This window comes from Rhinoraja longicauda, chromosome 11, assembly GCF_053455715.1.
Source record: "Rhinoraja longicauda isolate Sanriku21f chromosome 11, sRhiLon1.1, whole genome shotgun sequence".
Taxonomy (NCBI): domain Eukaryota; kingdom Metazoa; phylum Chordata; class Chondrichthyes; order Rajiformes; family Arhynchobatidae; genus Rhinoraja; species Rhinoraja longicauda.
The window spans coordinates 59298147-59323412 of record NC_135963.1 but is presented as its reverse complement, the minus strand read 5'-3'; the positions used below and the strand labels follow the sequence as shown (position 1 = coordinate 59323412).

The 25266-nt window shown below is 41.3% G+C and overlaps 1 protein-coding gene across 1 annotated transcript in view; it reads right to left on the bottom strand.

The window, feature by feature from the left end:
- Nucleotides 1-2396: 2396 nt before the first annotated feature.
- The window catches only part of kif14 (kinesin family member 14), a 60865-nt gene continuing 37995 nt past the window's right edge, over nucleotides 2397-25266 (bottom strand). Inside the window, exons 22-30 of the mRNA XM_078408065.1 lie at nucleotides 23575-23669; nucleotides 22729-22820; nucleotides 18264-18488; nucleotides 17785-17969; nucleotides 16215-16373; nucleotides 15088-15210; nucleotides 10997-11071; nucleotides 6607-6742; nucleotides 2397-4364 (exon numbers count right to left, since the gene is read on the bottom strand). Coding sequence (XP_078264191.1) covers nucleotides 3952-4364; nucleotides 6607-6742; nucleotides 10997-11071; nucleotides 15088-15210; nucleotides 16215-16373; nucleotides 17785-17969; nucleotides 18264-18488; nucleotides 22729-22820; nucleotides 23575-23669 — 1503 coding nt within the window. The 3' untranslated portion in view covers nucleotides 2397-3951. The remainder of the gene's footprint in view (nucleotides 4365-6606; nucleotides 6743-10996; nucleotides 11072-15087; nucleotides 15211-16214; nucleotides 16374-17784; nucleotides 17970-18263; nucleotides 18489-22728; nucleotides 22821-23574; nucleotides 23670-25266) is intronic.

Sequence of the window (25266 nt, the reverse complement as noted above, 5' to 3'; positions counted from 1 at the left end):
CCCATACCCCTTGATTCTGTTAGCCCTAATCTAACTCTCTCTTGAAAACATCCAGTGATTGGCCTCCACTGCCTTCTGTGGCAGAGAATTCCACAGATTCACAACTCTCTGGGTGAATAAAGAAAATCCTCATCTCAATCCTAAATGGCCTACCCCTTATTCTTAAACTGTGACCCCTGGTCCTGGGCTCACCCAACATCGGGAACATTTCTCCTGCATCTAGCCTGTCCAATCCTTTAAGAATTTTATATGTTTCTATAACATCCCCTCTCATCCTTCTAAGTTCCAGTGAATTGAAAAATACATGGTAGATCACATGTAGTTTGAGAATTGGTGATCTTCGAGAGAAACTTGATTAGTACGGGTGTCGGGGGTTATGGGAAGGCAGGAGAATGGGGTTAAGAGGGAAAGATAGATCGTGTCATAATCAACACCTTTAAGTGAGGAGGCTGACAGGTGATCTTACAGAGGTCCATAAAATCATGAGGGGAATAGATAGGGTGAATGGACAGAGTCCTGAATAGGGGAACCAAGAATCAAAGGTTTAAGGTGAGAAGGGAAAGATTTAACAGGAATCTGAGGGGCGACTTTTTCCACATAGAGGATTATATGTGGGTGTATGGAACGAGCTGCCAGAGGAGGTAGTTGAGGCAGGGACTCATAATCACAATAATACTTTTATTAGCCAAGTATGTTTTGCAACATACGAGGAACTTCTTTTGCCATACAGTCATAACAATAAAAAGCAACAGGACACACAAAATACATTTTAACATGAACATCCACCACAGTGACTCCTCCACATTCCTCACTGTGATGGAAGACGAAAAAAGTTAAATCTCTCCCTTCTTTGTCCTCCAGCAGTCAGGGGCCTCTAACCTTCTGTTGACGGGACGATCTTGACTCCCGTGGCCAGCGGCAGGCCTTCCTCGTCGGGGCGATCAAGCTCCTGCATCAGGGGGCATCTCAGCTCCCCCGCACCGGGCGATCGGACCCCGGGTCGGGGCTATCGAACCTCGTGCAGCTCGGAGCTCCTGACCGGTCTCAACCCGAGACTGCGAGCTCCTTGATGTTAAGTTCGCAGGCGGTATAATAATGTAGATAAATGTGAAGTTATCCACTTTGGCGGCAGATTATTATCTCAATGGTGTCAGATTAGGTAAGGGGGAAGTGCAACGAGACCTGGGTATCCTTGTACACCAGTCACTGAAAGTAAGTGCACAGGTACAACAGGCAGTGATGAAAGCTAATGGCATGTTGGCCTTCATAACGAGAGGAATTGAGTATAGGGGTAAGGAGGTCCTTCTGCAGTTGTACAGGGCCCTGGTGAGACCACATCTGGAGTATTGTGTGCAGTTTTGGTCTTCTAATTTGAGGAAGGACATCCTTGCTATTGAGTCAGTGCAGCGTAGGTTCAAGAGGTTAATCCCCGGGATGGCTGGACTGTCGTATAAGGAAAGATTGGAAAGACTGGGCTTGTATTCACTGGAGTTTAGAAGGATGAGAGGGGATCTTATAGAGACATATAAAATTATAAAAGGACGGGACAAGCTAGATGGAGGAAAAAAATTCCCAATGTGGGGGGAGTCCAGAACCAGGGGCCACAGTCTAAGAATAAAGGGGAGGCCATTTAAAACTAAGGTGAGAAGAAACTTTTTCACCCAGAGTTGTGAATTCATGGAATTCTCTGCCACGGAAGGGAGTGGAGGTCAATTCACTGGATGAATTTAAGAGTTAGGGGCTAGTGGAATCAAGGGATATGGGGAGAAGTTGGGCACAGGTGGGCACAGGACCTATTCTATTCCACAGCAAAACATCCAGTCCAGTCTTATCACCATGTCTGACTGACAGTTGGCAAACCCACATGCTGGCTGAAAACAAGGCAGCCTTGGGAGCTAATTGTATCCCAATTAAGTTCTAAAACTAGGCAGAGAGGAACTCCAGTTGCAAATTCACAAGTTCTTCTTCCACAAAGGACATGCTGGAGTCACAGCTATCTTTTTGGCCTTCCCTCTTGGAAAACTATGTGGTATCTTCAGAGGGGTCTTCCACAAGGTTCTTCTTCCAAACGGCCAAAGAACTGGCCTCTGAATCATTGCGCAAATTCTGTGCGGAATGGACCTCATCTACACCCAACATGGAAGGAAATGCAGAGAGCAGAATCAACCACAACATGAGATATGAAGAATGACGCTCTTTGACCTGGATGAAATATTAATCTCCCATTGTAACGACCTGAAGATTCCTTATACGGAAATTTTTCCATTATGGGTTCTAAGTTGATAAAACTCATAGAATTGAAAGATTCGAAAAAGAGTCTCTACTTTAGAATCAAGCAATAGTTTATTTTTAAAAAGTGAAAGTTTCCCTGCACTTGAATTGCATAATTGTAAAGAATCAAGGCACTTATTGAGTACAAATGAGTGAAGTTGACAGGTCGGGGTGATGGGGTAAATAAATTAGACTTTAATGCTATAACAATGCTCCTTATCCCTTTGCTTTGCAAGACTGAACAGTGAACTTTGGATCTTGAAATGTAAGGAATGACATGTCAATTTAACCAGAGATCTTTTTTAAATTCACATAAAATAAACCTGAGCAAACCAAACAACAAAAAAAGACCTGAGCAGAGTTTAAATTCTTGCCACCAATTGTACCATATTCTACTATTTTCTTTGAACCACACACAAAAAAAAACATATTTTGAACACAACCTTCCAGATGTTCACAAATGAGAAGAGTATATATGCTGGAGGGAGTTATCCAGAAACATTTTAACCATAATAATAATTCCCAGGTTGAGCTGTACAGTAAAGCACGCTGGAATAGCATAGCCTGACACATAACATAGATCAGGATCCATCCACTGCACCGCCATTCACATTTTGCTGGTTGTGTTGCTAGTAACTCCAACAAACTCTGAGAATTTGCAAACCATGGACAGCTTTCAGACTAAGACCTTTTCATACATTACTTTTGCAGCGGTGCAGGTTTCTTCATCACATAATACTCATCTAAAGTGAACAGTTAATGTAACAAGCCATTGCACCTCAATTACTTTAATTCCAATTTAAATGGCTGTGTTATGAGAAATAAACTATATTCATTATTAGTTGTAGATATTATTGCAGGCATACTTTGGTGCTTTTGTCCAAAACAACAAATCTCACTTCTATGAAAGCGTCAGATAATAACATCGCCTAACTCGCATTACTGAAGCAGCTGAAATACATGGCAGTACGATTCTCCTTGTGTCTTCAAGATCACATGTTCTTTCCCTGTAAGATTTATTCGGATGGACACTGCCCATTTTCGCTTGGGAGAGGTAGGAAGAGCTCTTTTGCCAATTTCAAATGAGAAATTGCAATTAAAATGATTAGCAGTTCAAGCTGGAATTTAATATTTTATTTGTGTACATGGAAATCTTTCGATAGTCCCAAACATTGGCAAACATCATTGGCAAATTGGAGGTATGAACTTATCCACGCAATTGTCACATGGATCACAAAACAAAAGCTTTTTCCCTTCAAAAGCCTCGTGATCATTTGACAGAACAAGGCCAGTACCACTGAGGCCCTGACCTACTGTCTGATGATGCAGCTACTCATCTCGATTCACAGAAGGGTTAGCTGATCCACACAGGATGGAATATTAATCCCGGTTACCTGCCATTGTTCTCATCAGCTTAAGAAAAATATAAGGAAAATATTATCAGCCCATTTTTTTTTGTGAAACATGGTACTAGCCGTTCAGGGAAGTGAGCAAAATATATTTTGTGCAAGACAAAAAAAGGGGCCATTTGTAGTAACAAAAATGTACAAAAATTCAAAGAAGTTCAGTGATAAATAGCAACAATATTACATGTGCCTGTTTCATTTCTAACATTAAATATAGACAGCAGGTTCTACAGATCATAACCGTTCATAACTTAAGTGCAATGAAACTGTTATGTTATTGCTTATTATACACAATGTTTGCTGAATTTAAGGCAGGTAATTGTACAGTTGTTCCTTGGAGTGTGTATATCACTTTTTTAACTCTTCTACTGCACCTAGTAGCAGAGTTAACATCGGTAGAAGCCTTGATCTTCTTTTCATCATTTTCAGTGGCGTCAGGGCATCTTGGATGTTGCTCTTTATCCTGGAGATATTCAAGTAAATCAAGGAGAGAGCTGGCAGCCAGGTCGATTTCTCGGAGTGCTAACCGAGATTCTTTTGTGTCCGACTGACTTTCTCCAACAAAGGATGCATTTACCTCATGACGTGAGGCGGCCCATAGCTCATCAAATTTACCAGCCACATGCTTTACTGATGAACAAACCAGCTCTATGAACTTCTTCAGTTGCTCAATGGCCACAAAATCACCTGCATAGAGCACCAAAAACATGGATTAAAGGTTTCCATACCGCAGCAAAGAGAAGCTATGTTCAGGTTGCAGAAATGCAATGTTAATAGAGGAATTGGGGTTTCAAAGTAAGCAATCTTTCTACATCAAATTAAAATTAACAGGAGCCAAAATATCCATGGTATCTAGGGAAGCTCAAGTAAACTGAAATGTACATAGGAAACAGGACAATATGTTCATTGATAAGGTTTTCATTAGGTATCATGAATCTGAACAGAATCAAGATAAGCAAGTTTGTCGCCTTATCTGATCTCGAATTACAAATAAAGAAATAGATCTCATTTTAAAGGCAAATCAACTGTGTTTAAGTAGTTCAGTTCTATCCAAGAATCCAAATTTTATGAATACTCAGGAAATCCGCAACATCTATTGACAACAAATCTGGACAGCACATGCTTATAGACTTTAAAATGTTACTTTAAATCAGGTAAGAAAGGTTTTTTTTAAATCGTAGGGAATTAAAAAAATATATTCCATATGCGCAGAACTCATCTATTGTTTTACTTACATTAAGATAGTGGCTCAAATATTATTCCACAATAAAATAAAAGTGGACTAGTTTAATATGACCTGCACACTTTTTGAAAGTATGATACCAACCAATGGAATTGGGAAAGTGAGGTAAAATCATGCTGTAGGATCTACTTATGAGATTAATTATGAACATTCACGAAATGAAGACCTGGGTTCCTGAAACTGATTTTTTTTTGGTTGTGAGCGTAAAAGGGAATGTTAAAACCCAACGTATGATGACAAAATAATTTCTCACCTCCCAGAGAGCTGCAAAAAAGCCAGGTTTCCACACTTTATGTATTTGAGTTCAAGTCCTATACATGTGACCATGTGACTGTAATAAGGCTGGAAGGATTGTCTCATATTTCAGTTGATGGAATATTTAGACTTACTCGAGTGTTTAGTTGCTTCAGTACAAAACCCTCAAACTTGAAATGTTCTCCTTTTCTATGGGTAATCAAAGTGACTATCCGAAAGGTCGCAGGATTTTTAAAAAATTACAATTATCGCTGCATTCAAAATGGGCAAAAATGTCTGTCTGGATTTCATACTCCAGAAATCATTGCCTCAGTAATTGAACAACATATCCACCAATGATAATAGGAACACCGTGCTCATGTTATCCTTCTTTCTGCCTGACGGTTTAGAATTAAAAGGTGAATTCTCAGCCACAGCAATGACAAGAGGGGGGGGGGAAATAATATTCATTTATTTTAAATGTCATTTAAAGCAAGTCTTTTTGAGAGAATTTATTATATTTATTCTTTGCATTTAAAAATTAAATAGCATAATTTCAAATAAAAAGGCGGAGTTAGACAAATATCTGCTCTGGGATTTTGTTTGCACATATTAGGATCAAAACGAGAGCCAAGAACCAATTAATGAATGCAGTTGCAAATCCAGAAAGCTATGTGTTAAGCATTGGAACTTGCAGGAAACCACCAAATTAAACTACAAATGCAGATAAACTTCTGACAAGGGAATATATAAGGGAGATAGACACAAAATGTTGAAGTAACTCAACAGGACGGGCAGCATCTCTGGAAAGAAGGAATGGGTGATGTTTTGGGTCGAGACCCTTCTTCAGACTGAGTCAGGGAGAGGGAAACTGGAGATATGGAAGGGTACAATGAGAATGTAAAGTGTTAAAATGACAGATCAAAGCAAACGACGTTCAAGGAAATGTAGAATGGTTCATTGTTGGCCGAGGGAAAGGCGACAACAAAGCATACAAACAGTAAGATTAATCAAGAGGACAGTGAAACTTGTCAGAGAACTAGGGTGGGGGAGGGATGGAGAAAGTGAGAAGGCAACTTGAAGCAAGAGAAGTCAATATTCAGACCACTGGGTTGTAAGCTGCCCAAACAAAATATCAGGTGCTGTTCCTACAATTTGCATTGGCCTTATTCTGATAGTGGAGGAGGCCCAGGACAGAAAGATCAGTATGAGAATGGGAGGGGGAGTTAAAGTGTTTAGCTTTGAGGAGATTGCGTAGGCCTCGGCAGACTGAGCGATGGTGTTCAGTGAAATTATTGCCGAACCTGCACTTGATCTCACTGATATATAGGACCTGGAACAGCTACCACAAAGGAATATAATAAGTTTGAAATACATGGCAAAACACTATCTTAATATTCTGGATAGAAGTCTCTCTAGATAAATTGCCCAAGTTAATTTTAAATACTTTACCTCTCATCACTGAAGTCATCATCTGGTACAAATTGTCAGAACTTTCATTAAACTTCACCATTTCAGCAGCAGCTGTGAGCAAGGTCTTAAGGGAGTCAACATAACAAGTAATGTTTTCTTGGATTTCACCATCTTGCTTCTTCCACAAAATTGTTTTAAGAACAAAAACAAAATACATCAGTGGTTAGAATGAAACTGTCAGTAAATTCAGAATGCTGGTTCCAGCATGTAGTTATAACTTTCCATTTCACAGGCCCAGTTTATCAAGAATCTTAATTTACTCACTTGTGAACATCAAATGCAATTCCTCATCCGTCAGGCAGACTTACTGAAAGCTAGTTCATCATTCTATTTACATATAATGCTTTATGTTTTATGTTATCAAAATTGGCTGACTCAGTCGGTGTTAATTTCACTCCTGCATTGTGGAGTGATCCAGCTGAAAAACCTGGCTGTAAAATAACAGGGCCAGGATTCCTTTGAGCTGCAGGAGGCAAGGGAGAAACAAACCACTTCCTCCATTTGTCTGGCCGGGGAAGTGATAGAGCACACCAAAAATAGGAGCAGCAATAAGCCACCTGATATGTTCATGGTTGACCTCAACTCCTCCTCTGTTCCAGATCCCCACAGCCCTCAATCTTCCTAAAAGTTATCGAGCTCCATCCCAAATATAACAGAGCTTTATTTGTCGTTCGGTACCGAAGTACCGAACGAAACTACATAGCAGTCATAGAAAAAACCCCAAAAAAACACAAGACACATAACCCCAACACAAACGTCCATCACAGTGACTCCAAACACCCCCTCACTGTGATGGAGGCAACAAAACTTCCCCTCTCTTCCCCACGCCCACGGACAGACAGCTCGTCCCCGACCGACCCGCACAGTCCCCGCACCGGGCGCTGAAACGTCTCGCGGCCGAACCGGGCGATGAAAGGCCCGCGACCAAGCCTTGCGCAGCTAAGTCCCGCAGCCGAGCCGCACCAGCGGTGAAAAGTCCCGCAGCCGAGCCGCACCGGGCGGTGTTAAGTCCCGCAGCCGAGCCGCACCAGCGGTGAAAAGTCCCGCAGCCGAGCCGCACCGGGCGGTGTTAAGTCCCGCAGCCGAGCCGCACCAGCGGTGAAAAGTCCCGCAGCCGAGCCGCACCGGGCGGTGTTAAGTCCCGCAGCCGAGTTGCACCGGGCGGTGTTAAGCCCCGCAGCCGAGCTGCACCGGGCGGTGTTAAGCCCCGCAGCCGAGCTGCACCGGGCGATGTAAAGTCCCGCAGCCGAGTTGCACCGGGCGGTGTTAAGCCCCGCAGCCGAGTTGCACCGGGCGGTGTTAAGCCCCGCAGCCGAGCTGCACCGGGCGATGTAAGTCCAGCGGCCAAGCCGCACCGGGATGTAAAGTCCAGCGGCCGAGCCGCACCGGGGGATGTTAGGCCCCGCAGCCGAGCCGCACCCCGCGCCGTGAGGAAGAGAAAAGTTCCCCACACCCACCCCCCACACACCACCACCCCCTCCCACACATACACAACCAAAAAAATATATATAAAAATCATCCCAACACCGACACTCAACAAAAAAAAGACGGACAGACTGCTAGTCAGCCGCTGCCGTTAGGCGCCGCCACGTAAGACTTCTGATAGTTAGCTTCTAGGGTATGGTTTAGTATCTTGTGTAAGATATATTCACATACTTTGGTTTTAAATGATGGCCCCTTACTTTGAAACAGTAACCCAGGCTTGAGGCATGCCCACTAGTGAAAACTTCCTGACATCTACCCAGATGGAGTGGATGTGGAGAGGAAGTTTTCAGTAGTGGGAGAGTATAGGACCAGAGGGCACAGCCTCAGAATAAAAGGATGTACCTTTAGAATGGAGATGAGGAGCAATTTCTTTAGCCAGAGGGTGATGAAACTGGGAATTCATTTCTGCAGATGGTGGTGGAGGCCAAATAAAATTGTATTTTTAAAGCGGAGATTGATTCTTGATTAGCAAGGGTGAAAGGTTAAGGGGAGAAGGCGGGAGAATGGGGTTGATAGGGGAAAAAATCGATCAGCTATGATCGAATGGCAGATCAGACATGATGGGTCGAATGGCCTAAATCTGCTCCTGTGTTTTATGATCTCCTTAGTATCTCTATGTTTCAATGAAATTAACTCTCATTCTTCTAAACTCAAAAAGAATCCAGACTCAATATCTTGATAGGCTAATCCTAATCCGGTAGCGCAGCGGTAGAGTTGCTGCTTTACAGCGAATGCAGCGCCGGAGACTCAGGTTCGATCCTGACTACGGGTGCTGCACTGTAAGGAGTTTGTACGTTCTCCCCGTGACCTGCGTGGGTTTTCTCCGAGATCTTCGGTTTCCTCCCACACTCCAAAGACGTACAGGTATGTAGGTTAATTGGCTGGGTAAATGTAAAAATTGTCCCTAGTGGGTGTAGGATAGTGTTAATGTACGGGGATCACTGGGCGGCACGGACTTGGAGGGCCGAAAAGGCCTGTTTCCGGCTGTATATATATGATATGATATGATAATTAGCATGGTGTATGGGCTGATAGAAAAGATTCTGTTGGTTCTAAGGTGGAGGTGAATGAAATAGAAGGACATTTGATAGGAAAGGTTTGCCATGTATCCCCTCCAGCCTACTCCAAGAAACCATCCTCCACTTGCTCTGCATGATACAAGTGATAATATTTTATTTCCCAATGCCATAACATTTGTGGTGCTGTAAATTAATGTATTCACATTATGCATACAGAAACCCTGCTCAATTAGTATTTTTCAGAATGGTTTGAGATAAATGATATGTGGACTGAATTATTACTTAATAGCGCCTTTGATAAAGGATGCCTATAACAGGATTTGATGTCCAAACACAACATTGTTTCAGGACTTTAAAATGAGTACATTTTGCAATACCAACGTGAGAAAACAATTGAGAAACCAGTATATTGCCATAAAATCAGTACATATTTTTCATTTACAAGGCTACATTGAGTGACCCCAAAAATAAAAGTAAATATATAGGCTGACTAATAAGAGTTAGCATGGAAACCTAAGCAGTGACCAAATAAACAGAACACGAATTTTAAATATCAGTTTCTTGCATCAGACAAAATAGTCTTTTCATAACTACTGAAAATCACGTACTCCTTTGTCTACTAACCAAACATTTCAGCGTGACAGTTCCTTTGTGGGTTTTAAATTTGTAACAAAGAGTTGGCCATGTGAGAGATACTTCTCAGCTTTTCTCTCCCTACCAATAAATCACAAGACCTTGCAAATGTCCTGTGGATTCCTTGTTCAAAGGCGGAAATACGTTCTGTGGTATATTCAAACACGAGATGTCTAAAAATATATATTTTCAGTTTGTAAAATTGCAAATATTTTCTATTGCATGTCCTTCTCGGGTGCTAAACATCTTCAAATCTCAAATGTGCTAGCTAAATAAACATTCAGTTTCCATTTAAGTTGAATGCAGTGTGTTACCAAAAGTCAGGTTTAATCGCAGCATAACAACCAAGGCCAAAATGCTCACAGCAGCAACAATAACATTGCTGTTCCCTCAGTTGGACGATGGTAAATGATGACAAATTATCTTGTCCATTCACAGAGAGCAAGAATTGAAAGGGACTTTAACAACCAATTTATAAAACTGGTCTCCATCACAAATTCTAATTCAATGAAACTTGCAGGTTTTTTGTTGTCTGTGCTGACTTAACCTGCACCTTGTTTGTGTTGAATCAGAAATGAGAACGTGGTGCTAGAGATAACAGAATCTGTTTTCTACAGATAAGAATGCCGTTGAACACAAGCTGTGGTGTGAACTGGGTGTGAACTTATAGATAGATTCAAGACTCCATAAATAAGAATTTGGGGATGTCAATCACAAAATATCCTAATTCATATTTTGTCTTAATTGAACTGGAAAATTAATTTCAATAATTTATTGCAAGGTAGGCAGCCACTAAAACATTCAGCAGAATTTATAAGTGACAGTTAGTGATTTCAGGTTAACGAGCTATTTTTCTTTACAAAGGTTGCAAATCACGATGGCTCTATACTTGTTCCAATTAGAATGGAACTACCATGGCTCATAGTAAAATCCGTTATTTTCATTTCAAGGTATAGTCATGGTGATAATCAAACAACCCCAGTCTGAAGCAAAATGATGAATAAATTACCATTTAAAACCTTGATACCATGTTTAAAAAAACTCATTGTAAATATATCATCCAATTGCATTTAAAAATGTGCCTATGAGGTAAATAAAAACAGGCCCATCCCTTGTTGCCGGTGCGAATAAACCCCGTCTATTCAATCTCATCAGATCACGGATGCACAAGGATCAAAATAGTCAATAGAGAAAATTTAACACAAATTGCAAAGATTAAAAAAATTCACCACCTTTTTAAGTTCAATGAGATAATTTTGAATCGATACAGACAGTGCCATACTCCTCTTCTTCAGTTGCTCCAGTCCCTGTTAAAGAAAGATAGACACAAAAAGCTGGAGTAAATCAGCAGATCAGGCAGCATCTCTGGAGAAAAGGAATAGGGGACGTTTCAAGTCGAGGCCCTTCTTCTGACAGAGTCATGGGAGAGGGAACCGAGAGATATGAAAAAATACATAGAACAAATAAATAAAAGATATGCAAAAAGACAGATCAAACCATGTGGGTGGCAGAGTGAGTGGGTGGCAGATGCTATGAGGCTGCAGGGTGACTTGGATAGGTAGGGTGAGTGGGCAGATGCAGTATAACGTGGATAAACATGAGGTGGCAAGAACAGGAAGGCAGATTATTATCTGAATGGCGTCAGATAAGGAAAAGGGGAGGTGCAACGAGACCTGGATGTGCTTGTACATCAGTTACTGAAAGTAAGCATGCCGTTACAGCAGGCAGTGAAGAAAGTTAATGGCATATTGGCCTTCATTGCGAGAGGATTTGAGTTTAGGAGCAAGGAGGTCCTACTGCAGTTGTACAGGGCCCTTGTGAGACCACACCTGGAGTATTGTGTGCAATTTTGGTCTCCTAATTTGAGGAAGGAAATTATTGCTATTGAGTGAGTGCAGCGTAGGTTCACTACGTTAATTCCCAGGATGGCGGGACTGACATATGATGATAGAATGAGTCAAATGGGCTTGTATCCAATGGTTCACAGGAATTTAGAAGGATGAGAGGGGATTTTATCGAAACATATACAATTATTAAAGGACTGGACAGGCTAGATGCAGGAAAAATGTTCCTGATGTTGGGGGAAGTCCAGAACCAGGCGTCACAGTTTAAGAATAAGGGGTAGGACTGAGATGAGAAAAAACTTTTTCAGCCAGAGTTGTGAATCTGTGGAATTCTCTGCCATGGAAGGCAGTGGAGGCCAATTCACTGGATGTTTTCAAGAGAATTAGTTTTAGCTCTTAGGGCTAAAGGATTCAAGGGATATGGGAAAAAGCAGGAACAGGGTACTGATTTTAGATGATCAGCCATGATCATATTGAATGGCGGTGCTGGCTCGAAGGGCCAAATGGCCTACTCCTGCACCTATTTTTCTATGTTAGAGAAAGGTGTAAATGCTTTACAGCTGCAAATGCAAGAACCAACCAAGGGGATATGGGGAGAAGGCAGGAACGGGGTACTGATTGAGAATGATCAGCGATGATCACATTGAATGACGGTGCTGGCTCGAAGGGCCGAATGGCCTACTCCTGCACCTATTGTCTATTGGTGATTAAACCATATGACAGAGAGACAAATTGATTACAATGGGAAACAAAGTGTACACTGGAGAATAAACAAACATTTTTCGTGAACCGCACTAAATAAACAGAAATTCTTTTATTAAAGAATGAAAAACCCCATAATAACAGTGGTCCAATCATGGCTAATAAAGGAAGTCAAAGACAGTGAATAATAGTATTAGATTAAAGGAAGATACTCAAATATTACCAAAGAGAACAGCAACAAACCCATGCTATTTCCGAAAAACTGAGGTCTGGAAGAGCCAAGTGGCCTTTTCCGACACAATAGACAATAGATGCAGGAGTAGGCCATTTGGCCCTTCGAGCCAGCACCACCATTCAATGTGATCATGGCTGATGGGGTGGGGGGGGGGGGGGGGGGGGGAGAAAGGGTGGAGGTAGGGCAAAGTTTGGCAAGTTATAGGTGGATAGAGTTGATTGTCAGATGGGTGGAGTAAATGACAAAGGTTAGAGGTCAAAAGAAGACAAAAGTGTTAGAAGAAAATTCCAAAAGGAAAGTATAAAAGCATGAGTAACGATTGTGCAATAAGGTTGTTGAATCTACACCAGAGATTTGCACAGAGCATGTCCAAAATATATCACCAGGTGAAAATGGTTCTATTAGGAGCAAGGAACCATCCACAAAAGGTTGACATGCACAGTAAGGACAGCATCTTGAGGAAACTGTATAGTTATGTGACCTTAAACAATGAACGTCTTTATGAAAGCTGCTGTTTGTCCCCTTAAATGAATGGCATTTTGAGGTTAATTCGATATCTCAAGTGATGAATGATAATACATTGCTGGGAAAAAGTCATAAGGCCACATTACAGGTCATATGTAAATATCAAAGTGCTCATCATCTTACATTTATGTCCATCAACATACAATAACCTGTTTCCAATGAGCAACGCATTCGGTGTCCTTATTTACAAAGAGAAAAAGATTAATGCAACCAGCACAAGGGATGGGAGTGGTGCTGACTCAGGCTATCAGTGATGCTACTCATAATTTTATATAATTTTATATACTTCCATCAGGTCTCCCTGCAACCTCCAGCGTTCCAAAGAAAACAATCCAAGTCTGTCCAACCACTCCTTGTAGCCAACACCCCCTAATCCAGGCAGTGTTCTGGTCAACCTCTTCTGCACCCTCTCCAAAGCCTCCACAACCTTTCTGCAATGGGACAAGCAGAACAGCACACAATACTCCATATGCAGCCTTACCAAAGTCCTATAAAGCTGCATGATGACTTCCTGACTCTCATACTCAGTGCCCCAACCTGTGAAAGCAAGCATACCATAAGCCTTCTTTACCACTCTATCTACTTGTGTCCTGCTTTCAGGGAGTTATGGACTTGGACCCCAAGATATCTCTTCATGTCAATGCTGTTACGGGTTATCCCACTAATAGTATATTTTTCTCTTGCATTTGACCTCCTCACACTTGCTTGGATTAAACTCCATCTGCCATTTAGTCCCTTGCATCTTAATCTTCTGGATCAGCCAACCATGGGGGACTTTATCAAATGCCTTACTAAAATCCATGTAGACAACATCAACTGCCCTACCCTCATCAATTACCTCCTCAAAAATTCAGTCAAGTTAATAAGACAAGACCTGCCATGTACAAAATCACGCTGACTGTCCCTGATTAACCGATTCTCTTCCAAATGGAAGTAAATTATACCCAAAGAATCCTTTCCAATAGCTTCCCTACCACTGACGTGAGGCTCACTGGCCTATATTTCCCTGGATTCTCTCCCCTTCTTAAATAAAGGAACATTCGCTACTTTCCAGTCCAACAGGCCTCATCTGTGGCTGGAGAAGATTCAAAGATCTTCATTAAGGCTCCTGCAATCTCATGTCTTGCTTCTCTCAATAACTTGGGGATTTATCCACCCTCATGCTTTTCAAAAAGAGCTGCACCTCCTCCTTCTTAATCTAAAGATGCCCTTACATATTATTATTCTCCACATTGACCTCATTGTCGTCCACATTCTTCTCCTTGTGTGAAACGTATTCATTTAGTAGCTCGCATACATCTCCAGACACCAAGCACAAATTCCCATCTTGTTTAATAAAGGTACATAAAGCCTTGGGATTTTCTTTAATTTGATTCACCAAAGCCATTTTGTGGCCCATTTTGGCCCTTCTAATTACATGATTGAGTTATTTACATAGAAACATAAAAAATAGGTACAGGACCATACAGGACCATATGACCATACAGGCCATTTGGCCCTTCGAGCCAGCACCGCCTTTCATTGTGAATGAATGATGAATGGCTGATCATCCACAATCAGTAACCAGTGCCTGCCTTCTCCCTATATCCCTTGATTCCACTAGCCCCTAGAGCTCTAACTCTCTAATTCTTAACGCTTCTTCCTTTTTTATATTCCTCAAAGGCCCTGTCTAATTCCATCCTCTTAAACCTGCCCTGTTTGAATTAATCCTCTTCACTGCTCAGATTCTATAGAATGATTTGTCCAATAATGTTTTATATAAAGTGCTATTGTCATAAAACTGTACACGAATGCATGTTTAAAAACAAATATTGGTATTTCAATGTGTGATTGGTATTTCAATGTTTGAAATGTAAGTTTGTTGATTTAGTATTTGCACTCTAATTTACAAATTCACATTCTTAATATATGACGTGTAATACAAACCAACATTATTAATAAAAACATAAGTAACTATATACACACACACAACGATTTATACACATAGTATATAGATATATAAAAAAGGTCAGATTACCTTCATATTTGATGATGCTTTTTGCAGCATCTTCTGATGCTCTTTTATTCTTTTTAAGCCAATATCCAGGAGAATCTCCATTCCAGATCTTACTCCCTCAAAAACACTGGCCATAACATTTCTCTAAAGTAAATCAAATTTTGGAATTAGCTTTAAATGATCATTCAAACGAAAGGTAGTATAAGAAAATAACTGCAGATGCTGGTACAAATCGATTTATTAACAAAATGCTGGAGTAACTCAGCAGGTCAGGCAACATCTCGGGAGAGAAGGAATGGGTGACGTTTCGGGTCGAGACCCTTCTTCAAACGAAAGGTATGCTGTCTACCAAATGTTTGAATTTAGGATGCTATCCACCAAATGTTTGAACTTAAGAGGTATGCTGAAGCACATTTTCCCCCCTCAAGTGAAATGTGACAGCAATCTAGTTTGGCTATAAAACCGAAACAATGTAAAATCTAAGAGAATGACATGAGGTACTCTAATGTGAAAGCAGGCCCTAATGAGTGAAAAACTGGGGTGAAAATAAGGAAAAAAAACCATCATGTATCAATGGATCATTGTGATGGGCCGCACGTTTCGGGTCGAGACCCTCATTCAGACCTGCCTCTAAGTTACTCCAGCACTTTATGTCTATCTTCGGTTTAAACCAGCACCTGCAGTTATTTCCTACACATCAGATAAATTAGTTAATTTGTTTAAATGTAAATAGATGCCAACTGGTTTGGTACCTAAAGGTCACAATGCCGACAAGCGAAGGTTTATACCGGCGACAATTAAGCGACAAGCTAATTTTCAGCTGTTACTTTACAGTTGTATTCATTCATTCCAGATAAATGGGCACTTTCTGCTGATGATCAGGGGCCAAAATAAGGGGAATGCAAAGTTGACCAACTCCCAGGCTGAAAATAAAAACAATGGGTCTGGCAAACCTTTTAATGAAGGTTCCAGATTATTTTAGAAGTTTCACTTGATATTCAGAGACACAAACATTTAAAATATACCTTTGGTTGATGTATACTAAATAAAACTATTTCAAAAATGTATAATTGGGGAAAAATCATTTGATTAATTGACTTCTCAATCTTGCAAGAGCTTCCTATTCAACAATCATTGAAGATTAGCACCTTGTAACTATGTGAATCGTCCATGTTCTCCTCGTCAGAATGCAACTCCATGCCCATGAAGGCTGCCAAGTGACCTATGTGCTTTGCAAGTCTTCTAATTGTTTGTCTTATTTTGTTCCAAGCTTCCACCACCATAGAGGAAATATCTGAATCACAGCCCTGGAAACACACAAACAGACATCAGTTTGCAACAAGGTACTGAATTAATTATACTTAAATGATTTAACAAGACCTAAAAACAATTTCTTCAGCTTTTTGAATTCATTCACTGGACAAAATACAAGAATTAAAAAAATCTGATAATTAAAAAACAAAGCCATGCAACTAAATAACAGAAGGTATGCTGAAAATAAAATACTCCAAATATTCAACTACCTATTGCAGTTTCTGCAAATAAATTGTCCTGCAGAAAAATGTTAGGTTATGCCTGATATAGTATAAAGACGTTGAAAGTAAATTAGAAGAGTTAGTAGAAATTTGAAACAAAAATAAAATCAACAAGGCTCTGTTTAATAAAGTTAATACAATGGCTCAGTCTGAAGAAGGGTCTCGACCCGAAACGTCACCCATTCCTTCTCTCCCGGTCAGTGTCACCCCCGAGGACACTTGGGCCATGGCCAATCGTGAATAAAAAACTTGGTAGTGCACAATTTAAAACATCAGGTCTAGTTTAAGGCTATTCATGGCCCTCCTCTTTTAACCGAATATGAACCAAACCTAAATAAGACAGAGAGCTGGAGTACTCAACGGGTCAAAGAGCCTCTCTGGAAAACGTGCATAGGTGCCGTTTCAGGTCAGGACCCTTCTTCAGACTGATTGTAGCAAGGGGAGGAAACTAGGTGCCAGTGGGACAAAGTCGGGCAAGTGCTTGGTGGATACAGGTGAAGGGGGATTTTGATTGGCAGCTGGATGGACCTTTTCAACATGAAGACAAGATCTTGCATGATTGAAAATGTATATTACAATCAGTTTGTTCTCAAGTATATGAAGATTCACAATGTAGTGTAAGAAAATAACTGCAGATGCTGGTACAAATCGAAGGTATTTATTTCACAAAATGCTGGAGTAACTCAGCAGGTCAGGCAGCATCTCAGGAGAAAAGGAATGGGTGACGTTTTGGGTCGAGACCCTTCTTCAGACTGATGTCAGGTGGGCAGGACAAAGGAAGGATGTAGGTGGAGACAGGAAGGGGGAGGGGAAGAGAGGGACAGAGGAACTATCTAAAGTTGGAGTAGTCAATGTTCATACCGCTGGGCTGCAAGCCGCCCAAACGAAATATGAGGTGCTGAAATTGGAAGTGAAGTGTATGAAGTCAGTACAATGTGTACAAGAGGTAGCACCAATGCAGTAATGCATGGGTACAAGAGGTAGCACCAATGCAGTCGTCGATATAGCAGAGGTAGAGTTCGGGGATGGGGCCAGTGTACGTCCGGAACAGGAATTGTTCGACGTACAATTCACAATTATCTACATTAAAGATCACGCATAAAGTTAAAAAATCCTTAAATCATTATCTTGTATGTTGCATATTCTTCTACTTTCTCCTGCACACAAATGAACACCTGCCTACCTGCAATAGCAGTTGTAAGTTTTGTCCCAATGTTCTAACATCCCCAAACAGGTCATCTTCAATCATCCCAAAGCAAGTGCCCTGCGGGACACTGTCTATCCAAAGCTTCACTAGAATTGTCACCCTTTCAAAATTTGATGCAATTCTGATGCAGCATGTCTGCATAGCTTGATTATTGGTGAACACTGTGAAAAACAAAGTGAGCAATCTAAAGCAAGATGTTACCATAAAGTTATGTATAAGTCAATTAAACAAAAGTAACCAAAAATGATTTCAGGTCTGCTTCAATGTCAATGTTGCAACGTTTGTTTTCCCCTCTCCAGCCCTTACACAGTTAGGAGTCCTATTGGTTCAAAATAAATGTTTCATGACATTATTGCAAAGACGTTTTGAAACAAACTTCTCCTTAAATATGTGCCAGGTATTTCCAGAGAAGGAGAATACATTAAAAAAAATACGAAGTCGAATTGTAGACTTACAATTTTCTTGACTGCCTTCATCAAGCTTTTCATAGGCATTAGAAATTTCCATTGTTCCCTGATGCACAGCAAGGAGGTCAGTAACAAGTCTGCCAGGAATGGTTTCTTGTGATACATGACTTCTTCCCAGAAAATCAACAGCTGCGCCCAGAATTTCCTTACAAATGACAGGCAACTTTGACTCGGAGGCTGCTGGGCATATACTTTGAGACATGTTCAGTAACTCTGTTCTCAGATGGAAAGAACGTGAAATTACTTGAAACAGTGTTTTCATTCTAGCCAAGCCAATAGTAAATGAGAACTGGTACACATAAAGTGAGAATTAATGCACTTAAGATGTTTATCAAATCTATACAAAGGTTATTCTGCTTCAGCTCACGACTTACATGGAATCTTACACATCATGCCCAGCGTGGGAAAATAAAGGTTATTTGGGGGAAATCTACAATAAACCCACGGCAGGGGTGAAGCTTCTCATGAGCTCCATCCAGTTTGCAATAGCAGCACTTCCAGCCTTCAAGAAACACACAAAAGCAGGTAAAATCATCAACTATCTGCTGTGCAACTTCTGTTTCAGAGAGATAACTCAGAGGCTCCCTGCATTCCTCACCCCACCACAGAAGACCCATTGTTGCCTCAAGCTCAACAAGGCAAGCAACTGAACAATCCATGTGGTATCTGCAGTGTTGCCACGGTGAGAACAAAAAGAATTTTCCTTCAAGCACAAATTCAAAGCAAAACCCATTTTTAGATGGCAGGAGAACATTTCCCAGTAATTTAAGTTTATAAGTTTCAAAGCAGATTTGCAATCGTTGAGATAGATATAATTTATCTGCACTAGATAAAATGAGAGCTGCTGATGAATCAGGCACATTCACTGCACACATCAGAAAATCAGATGTTCCTTATTTAATAGATGCAAGGTTAAATAATCGGTATTTCCTCGGCATTTCCTCTCTGTAAAATAATAACATTTGAAAACAAGTACATCTGGTTAAATAGTAGATCATATTTTCAGTTTCTTTAAAAAGGACAAAAAGGTTGTTTCACCTTGTCCAGAACAATACAACTGTTTTGAAGCAGGGTACGCCATCAAAGCCGTGGATTGTCACCTTGTCGTGGTGGAGAAGCCTGTAACAGCCCGTGCAGCACGTCCCCCCTCCAGAGAGCGATGCCGTCTGGAGCTATGCTCCTGGTAGGGTCACCCATGGCGGTACGGTCGAGGGCGAGGTCCCTGACAAAGAGCAATCCAACCAAGACCTCAATGGTGAAACAGGCAGAGGATGATGGCTGACTTTAGTGGAGCGTCACAACGGCTGGGAAGGCTGCAGTGGGCAGGTGCTATAGATGGAAAGGTAGACGCTCCCACCCCCACAAGTCTCGGGCAGATGAGGCTCGTCAGCCTGGGAAGGCAGTCCATCTAGGAGGGAAAACTCTGATCTAAAACCTCCACTGCCTTGTGGCCATATCCAGTCATGGAAAAGGCTTTAGGAGAAACCTCAAGAAAAATCTGGAGTTGGAGTCCCTAAGGCACCATCTGGAGTTGGAGTCGTTGTCTACAACCTCATTCTGGCATCTCCTGCGATGGCGCTGGTGCCAAACTGTAACGGCTCTGCTGTTCCTTTGGATCGATCAGCGACGTGGAGAGGGGGGACGTGCTGCACGGGCAACAGCCTGTCCTTCATATGACATCGTCCAGGCTCGCATCGACGCTGCTCTAGCCGAGGTGTGGAGCAAGCAGCCAACAACCAGGATGCATCACCCATGGTCAGCCATGACCGAGGGGGGCCTTAAAATACCATCAAAGCATCCAGCTCTCTCATCCGTTACTTTCCTGGGACTGTTCTAATCCAGCCCTGGGATTTATCAAACTTTATGCGTTCCATCTGGGCACCTTATCTGAGGAAGGATGTGCTGGCTCTGGAGAGGGTCCAGAAGAGGTTTACAAGAATCATCCCAGGAATGAGTAAGTTAACCTATGATGAGCATTTGACGGCACTGGGACTGTACTCGCTGCAGTTTAGAAGAATGAGGGGGGATCTCATTGAAACATACAGAACAGTGAAAGGCTTGGATAGAGTGGATGTGGGGAGGATGTTTCCACTAGTGGGAGAGTCTAGGATTACTGGTTGTAGCCTCAGAATTAAAGGACGTTCTTTTAAGAAAATTAGGAGAAATTTCTTTAGTCAGAAGGTGGTGAGTCTGTGAAATTCTTTGCCACAGAACACTGTGGAGGCCTAGTTAGTAGATATTTTTAAGGCAGAGATGGATAGATTTTTGATTAGTACGGGTGTCAGAGGTTATGGGGAGAATGCAGGAGAATAGGGTTAGGAGGGAGAGATAGATCAGCCATGATTTTATGGGGTAAACTTGATGGGCCGAATGGCCTAATTTTACTCCTATCCCTTATGACCATCTCATCCAAAAGGCTGCCCTTTCTTAATACTGACATATTGTAGTGTATTCCTCCCTGAACTCACTATCTTACATGCCCTTCTACTTGGTAAATACAGAGGCTAAGTATTCACAGAGGACTTCACATAAATCTGCAGGCTCCATCTGCAGATTACCCCTTTGGTAACAACTCTTTCTCTATCTACTTTCTTACTTCTGAAACATCCATAAAATGTCTTGGGATTCTCCTTAATACTACTTATCAAGGATTCATTGCCTCTATTTGCTCTCCAAATGTCTTGCTTAATTTCTCTGTTATTCCCTCTATGTTCCTCAAGAGACCCACTTGATTCTAGCTGCTTACACTTGTCACATACTTCCTTTTTCCCTTGATCAAATGTTCAGTATGCTTTGTATCCAATCTTCCCAAATCTTTCCATCTTTGCATTTCATCCTTTCCCAACTCGTACTAACTGTTTTAAAAGACTCCCACAGCACCTGCTCCCAATTAATTTTCGCCAGGTCCTCACTTGTGCGATTGACATCAACCTTTCCCAAATTTGGATGATAACCAGAGCAGAAATTTCAATTCTTTCCCCAACTATTTTGACACGGAGAATTGAAGTCACTGTTTCTAAAATGTTCCACCATTGACATTTTAACTACATATTTCATTTCCTAAGGCATTCTGAGGAATGCCAGTCTCCCATAGGACTATCTGCAGGCCATCTGAAAAAATTCTTGGATGCTTTTAAATTCTACTCCATCTAAGTCCCTTGCACTAAGGCAAGCTTAGTCAATATTAGGAATGTTAAAATCCTTTTCTAATAACTTTTCTAATCACTTGCAGTGCCCGAATACCAGCCTTCCACAAATCATGTGCTATGACACCCAGATACCTCTGTTCTTTGATGTTTACAATCTTTCACTATGTCGATTATATGCTTTAAAAAAAAAATACTTTCTTAAATATTTCCTGCAAAATGGACAACTTTACATTTTAGTGTCTTTAGAATTGCTTGTTTTGTTATCTCTAAGAATGTTAATTAGTTGCAGTTATCATAGTTGTTGTACTCCATTAATTCTATTGAAATGATCCTTAAAAAACAATTCTTTGTGCAGTCTCCCAGGAGGCCGCTGTGGCAGATGCCTCCCAGGACACCGCCAAGAAGCCCCCTGGCCGGTGCCTGCGTCGGCTCCGTGGAGGCATCAGGAGGGTCCCGGCAGCGTTCGTGGCGAAGGTCGGTGCGGCGGTCGAGGACGGGCCAGAGGACACACCACTGAGAATAAAGTAGGACCCGTCGTGGGGGGGGTGGGAGAAGAACAAAGGAGGACCCGGCGTGGGATACTTTGTAACTTTGTCAGCATCACTTCATTTAGTTTAGAGATACAGCGTGGAAACAGGCCCTTTTGGCCCACTGGGTCCGCACCGACCAGCGATCCCCGCACATTAACACCCTATACCCACTAGAGACAAATTTTACATTTACCAAGCCAATCAACCTACAAACCTGTACGTCTTTGGAGTGTGGAAGGAAACTGAAGATCTCGGAGAAAACCCACGCAGGTCAAGGGGGGAGACCTATAAACTCCGTACAGACAGCACCCGTAGTCGGGATGGAACCCGGGTATCCATTCGCTGTAAGGCAGCAACTCTACTGCAGCACCACCGTGCCGCTCTTTTTATGTAAAAGAATTTATGAGACGACTCTTTGAAAACCTTGGGTATTTCACTGTGACTCGTCACATATGATAATAAAGTATCATTCATTCGTTCAGCTCCAAGATGCTCATGCAGATCTTTTTTTCCAAGACTAGTCCTCATTTTGCCACTCACTGGATTTTTCGATTCCCACATGAAGAACAGATGCTTACCAAGTCTTATCAGTGCTCCCTGATCTACACTCCAGAAATCAATTAATAAATCACGGCAAGAACGTTGGCACAGGAAAAGGTGGTTAATAAATCATGTCCCAAAATAAATTGATAAAATTAGCCTCAACAACTGCAACAGTGAAGACAATAAAACATAATTCAGTGTATGAACAACACAAAATATTATTTTAAATACCTGTATGTGTTGGCTGCATATTTTGAACGGTAAGTGCTTGGATTCCTGCTAAACATCCAGACATTCGTTTGCTTTTGAAAAAACTTTTGCTTCTAAGTGGAGAAATGAGAAGTAGTTAGATAAAATACTTCATGTTGCCACATTTACATCAGCAGCATCAGAATCAAAATATCTAAATGCTGTTGGATGGACTGCTTTCCAAGTCACGATACAAGTACAATCAAATGCAAAACACAAATATAGATTCAATACTCAAGAACACAAGAGGTTGCAGTAGGTGGGTTCAGCCCTCCCACCACTGAAAGCACTGCACGAGGCAGTGCCTTGAGAAGGCAGTATCATGAAGAATCCCCACCATCCATGTCATGTCCTCTTCTCATTGTTACCATCAGCAGGAGATACAGAAGCCAGAAGTTCCACACCACCAGGTTCAGGAACAGCTACCTTCCTACAACCATCAGGTTCTTGGACCAAGCTACACAATCCCAATAATAAAACAATTTCTGCCTTTTGTTGATCAATTCCCAAATATGTTAAAGGTAGACACAAAATGCTGGAGTAACTCAGCGGGGCAGGCAGCATCTCTGGAGAGAAGGAATAGGTGACCTTTCGGGTCGAGACCTTTCTTCAGTCGGAAGAAGGGTCCCGACCCGAAACGTCACCCATTCCTTCTCTCCAGAGATGCTGCCTGTCCCGAGGAGTTACTCCAGCATTTTGTGTCTACTTTCGATTTAAACCAGCATCTACAGTTCTTTCCTACCCAAATATATTAATATCATCTGAAAACAACTGAACTTTTCAAAGCAACTCTGATTTGGATAGAAGTAGATTTTAAAAACTACATACCGTCTCTTAGAGAAAGAGGAAGAGGGCATCAAGTCAGTTTCCCAGTCATCATTAGGGTCATAAAATATGTCTTCATCTCCAGAAAGCCTGGTGCCCTGTTGGGGAGAATAAACAGAGCCCCACTAAATTTCAAGGAGCAAACAATAAGTCAAAACAGGATGTTGCATACCATATTATTTCACAATTTCTGACCAGTTGGCCACAGAAAAGGCATGGGAGAGTGTTATACTTAAATATCAAGATGTAAAATCGAATGCATTTTTCAAATATAAAATGAAATACAATGATAAAAGTACCCCATATTGATCTAGGCAAGGTGGCGCAGCGGTAGAGTTGCTGCCCAACAGCGCCAGAGACCCGGGTTCGATCCTGACTACGGGCACTTGTCTGTGCGGAGTTTGTATGTTCCCCCCGTGACGTGCATGGGTTTCCTCCAAGATCTTTGGTTTCCTCCCACACTCCAAAGGTTAATTGGCTTGGTGTAAATGTAAAAATTGTTCCTAGTGTGTGTTGGATAGCGTTAATGTAGGGGGATCACTGGTCGGTGCTGACACAGTGGGCCAAAGGGCCAGCTTCCGTGCTGTATCTCTTAAACTAAAACTAGATACGAAGGAAATATTTGAAAAACCTGCCACTCCATTCAATGAGAGCATGACTTCTGTACAATCCAAATCCATACAACACTAATTAATGTCTTACAGAAATCTAAAATGGATTTTAAATTAACAATTGTCTCTTTAACTGTTGCCTTTGGAAAAGAGAATTCCAATCCTATACTCCCTCCACAATTAAAATAATATTTTAATTTTCTGAAAGACCTGACTATTTTTTATTTGTCTTTTCACCGCAGACTCCCCACCAGAAGCCAGGCAGCAGCTTTTGGTGACTTCTTCATCCCTTCCCCCAGACCATGACTTCATGCCAAGAAACACAGGTGGAGCAGAAATTGAGATTGAAAAGACTTCAAAAACATAGAGGGCATTAAATAATTTAAAGACACAAAATACTGCCAAGTACTTCTACAAAGCTTAATAAATTCTCAAACATCTTGCAGATCTATGTTCAGATCTGAAAAGGTCGTTTGGAAAATCCACATATTCACCTATTGATTAAACTTCAGTGGGAGACGCTAGAGGGCTGGATCTAATATTGAGGCCCAGACTAATGGTTTGTGACGTTTGGATTTGTTTTATCAGAACGTCTCCAGATTTCTTTTTTTATGGGTCATAAATCCCCCATGCCAGGCACAAAGATACCATTTGATTTTTAAAGGATTGGCTTTACATTCACACCACTGCTTATCAAGCCACAACAGCAAGGGCACAAATCAGAGAAACAGCTGCCCATCAGATAACATTGGATCAGTGATGTAGTATTGGATAGAAAGGTTTGATGAAAAATGGGAATCTGCATAATAGGCAGAAATAAATAACCGTCAATTAATTAAATATAGCTCAATAGCAAGTGCTTTGTTCAAACATAACAAAGAAAAACTTAACTGATTCAATGTTACAATACTAATTTGCATCACTGTTGCATCCACAAGACTTAACAGATCAAATCATATTAACAAAACCAAAGTTTTCTTTTTGATTTCCTTTATAAAATGCAACTTGTAAATCTCAGCCAAGCATCTATATACTAAAACTCTCGTTTGTTTGTTTGTTCGTTCCTGAACTAGAGCCAAAACGG